The sequence below is a fragment of the Sinocyclocheilus grahami genome, unplaced genomic scaffold (assembly GCF_001515645.1).
Source record: "Sinocyclocheilus grahami isolate Dianchi unplaced genomic scaffold, SAMN03320097.WGS_v1.1 scaffold1446.1, whole genome shotgun sequence".
NCBI classification, from domain to species: domain Eukaryota; kingdom Metazoa; phylum Chordata; class Actinopteri; order Cypriniformes; family Cyprinidae; genus Sinocyclocheilus; species Sinocyclocheilus grahami.
In genome coordinates this window covers 88,447-93,572 of record NW_015506625.1, presented here as the reverse complement: position 1 = coordinate 93,572, position 5,126 = coordinate 88,447, and the positions used below count along the sequence as shown (strand labels likewise).

Sequence of the window (5,126 nt, the reverse complement as noted above, 5' to 3'; positions counted from 1 at the left end):
TTGTTGTGTTTCAGAACCCTGCTTGTATTTCTGGTGATTGGCCTGGAAACACAGTCCTCAGAACCGATGAGTGATGTGTGAGTGAATTGTGTTCAGAGGTAGTAAGAACTGTCAAGTGTTTTCTCATGAACATTTATGAAGATGGTTGTTTTAATAAAAGTTTGTTTTATAGGTCTCTTACCAAATGTTACTCTGCAACTAACGATTAATTCATGGAAACGATCCATGCTGAATGAGAGGGATACGAGCAGCTTCAGTTTAGCTTTAAATAAGTTTTTATAGGTTCAGCATTTCAAATAAATGTTGTTTGCAATAAATTACATTATAATTTACTATACTCATATACTCATATTTTTCATTTTTGTTCTGTAAAATACAGAATAGTGTAAATATGTGGACCGTTTGCACCAATAATATTGTGTTATGTTTGCTGTCAAGTTTCTATTCCAGCAGCACTTCTTGACTGTTACATTAGTTCATTAGTGTGCAGCAGTGCTTTGAGTCTCTCTTCTGTCAGACTGAACCAAGCTTGTGTTCCTCAGTTTGTTCTGCTTCAATAATACTAACAGTCCTTAATATTACTGACATTATGAGGGTCTGAAACTGATTAATGAGCTTGTTTTCTCACCTGAACTCTTGACAGTATAAGTGACTGAGGTCTTGACTTGATCGCTCTGAGTAACATTGCATCTCCACTCTCTGTTGTGATCTTCATTCAGGAGTGTTGTAGTTAGAGAGCTGATACAGTGTCCTGGAGCTGATATCTGATATCTGGAGTCTGATCTCCTCAGTTTAACACCAGCCTGATTCACCCAGAACAGCTCAATTCTCTCAGAACGGATCCAATCACCACAAGAGACTACAGCATATGAATACAGCAGACAGGAGAGAGTCATTGAGCGGCCTGCACTGATCTCAGTCTGTGAGGATGAGACTGAAACACACAAATAACACACTCTTCAATCATCATGGGAGTGTAAACCAAGAATTTGCCCTTTTAAATTGGCCAAATGATTGTAAAATTACCATGAAGAACATGCAGAAAAACACGAGAATCAGTTCCTTGTTGTTTGTCATTCTCATATTGTCTGCAGCTGTAGGATCCATAATCTTCTTTTGAGATGTTCCTGATGTTCAGAGAGCAGTCAGACCCCAGACTCAGTCTCTCATGACTCTCGATATGTTTCATAATTATCCCTCTAGCAATCAGTTCAACTGCTGCTGAATGTCTGTTACAGTTCCATGTAGTTGATTTGCAGTCATGAAGAGCATTATTACAGGGCAGACGGACATTTTCACCAGAACTGATGAACACATGAGTCTCATCCTCTCCACTGGAACCTGAAACACAAATACATTTTGGTGATCATTATGTTAAATATTAATAAACGAAAACAAAAAACATACCAGCATAAAAAGCAGAAGATTCAGATCATAGTTTTTTTCCTCACTTAATGCAAACACTGTCCAGAATAAACTTTCTTTACCTGTGAGATGTGAAGAGAGAGCGATCAGCCCCAGCAGACACAAATGACACTTATGAGCCATTTTCTTTTTCTCGCAGTCTTTCTCTTCACTATTTGCTCTCAACTCTTTCTTTAAATACTATCAGCCCCTCCTGTGGTTTTAACTTCCTCTGATCTAACAAACTGGGCGTTTAAATTCTGCTTGAATTGGTACATACTGACACAATGTCAGTGCATGATGGAGTGCACATTTCTCTTGTAAATATCAATTCAAATTAAAGTAGATTTCACTTCTAATATTTTTTTTTTCATTAATGTAATTGTCACGGAATGCCAGGAGAGACAAGTTAAGATCTAGTTGCAGTTTATTGAAAGTAACAAAATAATCAAAACAGAACAAAAACGTGGCAAAAGGTAATCCAAAACGCAAGGAACAGATAACACGGTGAACTATAGACAACTCAGACATAAGATCAAACACGAGATATCAAATACAAAATAACAGCAATGACAGACAGAGTGAGCAAGGTATATATATAGCTGGGACAATGAGTAAATGACTAACAGGTGATAATGATCGGAAATAATAAACAGGTGCTAATGATCAGACAGAATGACAGACAAGGGACTATGGGAAATGGAGTTCACAACATATAACACAAACACAGGACAGCGCCCTCAAGTGGCCAGTCCAGGGCACCACAACCAGACACTGTGACATTACCCCCCCCTCTACGGAGCAGATACCAGACGCTCCACCAGAAAACAAAAAGTTCAGGAGGGAGGTGGAACTGAGGCGGACCAGGGGGAGGGATGGCGGGCCAGGACCTTGCCAAGGAAGGGGTTCAGGGAACAGAGGTAGACCAGGGTCTAAGAGCGGAACCGGAAGGGTGGAAGGCCAAGGCGGGGCCGGCAGGACGAACCAGCAGAGCTCTGTGAGCTCCCGGGCTGGAGCGGGCTCTGGAGTGGGCTCTGTGAGCTCCCGGGCTGGAGCGGGCTTTCCTGTCCTCCTTCTCACCCTCCGCCGCTTAGTGGGGGTCTGAAGGATAGAGGTGGTGGGAAAATCCCTGCAGAAGGGTTCTGCCTGGCCTGGTATTGCCCACTGACTTCGACCCTGGAGATATCTGACGAAGCCCCAGAAGTCTAGGATCTCGAGTCCTTTCACCTCCCACTGGGGCAAAGGATTATCCAGACAGATGTTAAGGAGGTCCTTAAGTGCAGCCTCATTATAATCTAGCCCCACCACCAACGTCCAAAAGATCCAGGCAAACGCACCAAACTCCATTCCTTACAGCCACTGAGCCATCAGAGTCCGGACTCGACTCATACGCTCCTTCCCTGTGGCAGGAGGGACAATCCGGATGTCCATGGTCAAAATAAAAGGAAAAAGAAAAAAACTGCTGGATCTTGTATTCGCTGCTATTTTCTGTCACGGAATGCCAGGAGAGACAAGGTAAGATCCAGTTGCAGTTTATTGAAAGTAACAAAATAATCAAAACAGAACAAAAACGTGGCAAAAGGTAATCCAAAACGCAAGGAACACATAACACGGTAAACTATAGACAACTCAGACATAAGATCACAAACTCCATTCCTTACAGCCACTGAGCCATCAGAGTCCGGACTCGACTCATACGCTCCTTCCCTGTGGCAGGAGGGACAATCCGGATGTCCATGGTCAAAATAAAAGGAAAAAGAAAAAAACTGCTGGATCTTGTATTCGCTGCTATTTTCTGTCACGGAATGCCAGGAGAGACAAGGTAAGATCCAGTTGCAGTTTATTGAAAGTAACAAAATAATCAAAACAGAACAAAAACGTGGCAAAAGGTAATCCAAAACGCAAGGAACACATAACACGGTAAACTATAGACAACTCAGACATAAGATCAAACACGAGATGACAAATACAAAATAGCAGCAATGACAGACAGAGTCTGTTTGAGTCAGCGGCGGCCGGCGGGCCTGAGTCAGCAGCGGCCGGCGGGCTTGACATAGGAGAGGCCGGCGGGCTTGATGGTGAGCTGGTTCTGGATCGGGGCCGGACGCTCTCCAGACACCGGAGGATCCCTTCTCTCCAGCTTAGTCCAGTGGTGTCTGGGAGGTCCACGGGGCAATAGTAATTAGCCCTGATCCAGAACAGCAAGTTGAGCGTCGCATTGTCTAACGCCGTACTCGCGGCGAACCTGCAGAACTCCCACGCATACTCCACAAACGGGAGATCCAGGTGAGCTAGGGTGGCGAACCGAGCGGCAACTTCCATAGCCACCAGGAAAAACTGGGAAAACAAAAAACTTTCAAAACCGAAATAAAACGGGGAGAAGGGCGCCTCTTCCTCTTTGTTTTAGGTCTGAAATTATGTCACGGTTCGCTACTGTGAGGAGCACAGAGCAAGGAATGAGGAGACGCAGAGTCGAATTCAAACTTATTGACTTTAATAATATCCAGGGAAACAGGAAAACACATGTAGCAAGGTTTGACATCAACAATTCCAGACAGGGGAGAACAGAACAGGCTAGAACTCAAATAGGGCAGATAATGAGGGGCAGACAGGTGAGGAGGATAACTATTAATGAGAAACACCTTGAACTAATAGAACTAAATGGGCATAGGAACAGGAAGGAGCAAATAAGGACAAACAGGAACTAAACGTGAACATTCACATGACAACTATTTATTCAGTATCTTTATGGCCATTGGACTTTTAGCTAATTTAGCAAGGTTTGTGAAAAGGGTGGCTGGTAAAGTTTAGCTAAATGCTTGCTAAAGACATAACAGATTGTAATTTTGGTGCAAAACATTTTTTTATTGCCTCACTCAAATTAGTATACTACTATTCAGTATATCATTAAACAGGATATACCTTGAATCATAAATAAACAGGGGGAAACAAATCATTTTTTAAAGAAAATACTTGCTCATTTATCAAAACAATATAATATAAAATTATTGAACCGTGTTCCCTTACTACTTTGTAATTGCCCCTTGTACACTGTTGACCCTTTAACCAACCCTTAAACATACTGTGGCGAGCAGTGTTGGGGAAAGTTACTTTTAAAAGTAATGCATTACAATATTGCGCCCTCTCAGTCCCTGGTCGACAACCATGGCTTCCTCCAAGATCATCTGCGCTGTGGATATACTGTGGCGAGTATCCCGAGTCCAGATTAGCGTCACCCTGGAAACGCCGCTGCCACACTGATCACCGACGCACAACACCTGTGCGTGATGAGTGGCGCACCTGGAGCTCGTTCCCGCTTGCCTTAAAAGCCAGGAGAACAGACACCAGCGGGGAGGCACCCCAGAGCTCCAAGTGACATTAATGCTTGTTTCTGATTGTTCACAGACACCGAAGGCACCCTGGGAGAGGGATCTACCCCACGAGCACCACCCTGAGACAGGCACCGAGCACCATTCCTCAGAGCATGTGTGATCAGTGTGTGGGCAATAAATCATGTACGAAACATATATATATATAAATATATACACTTACAGTCTCATCCACCGTCGATCAAAGCTCAGTAAAGTTTTTCAAAAAATGTAAGAAAGTAATCTGCATGTTCTAGTGTTAGTGACAAATTTTTACATAGATTACGTAGAGTTAAAGTAGTGTGGAAAAATATTGTAATCCCAACATCGGGCATATATGCCGATCAAGTATTT

At 43.1% G+C, this 5,126-nt stretch overlaps 1 protein-coding gene across 1 annotated transcript; it reads right to left on the bottom strand.

Annotated features, from left to right (window-relative positions):
* Positions 1-205: 205 nt before the first annotated feature.
* LOC107570355 (uncharacterized) lies at positions 206-1,548 on the bottom strand. The gene is made up of 4 exons (XM_016256585.1): positions 1,488-1,548; positions 1,027-1,341; positions 629-934; positions 206-228 (listed from the first exon to the last, which is right to left on the bottom strand). The coding sequence occupies exons 1-4, from the start codon at positions 1,546-1,548 to the stop codon at positions 206-208; spliced, it is 705 nt and encodes a 234-aa protein (XP_016112071.1).
* Between the last annotated feature and the right edge of the window lie 3,578 nt (positions 1,549-5,126).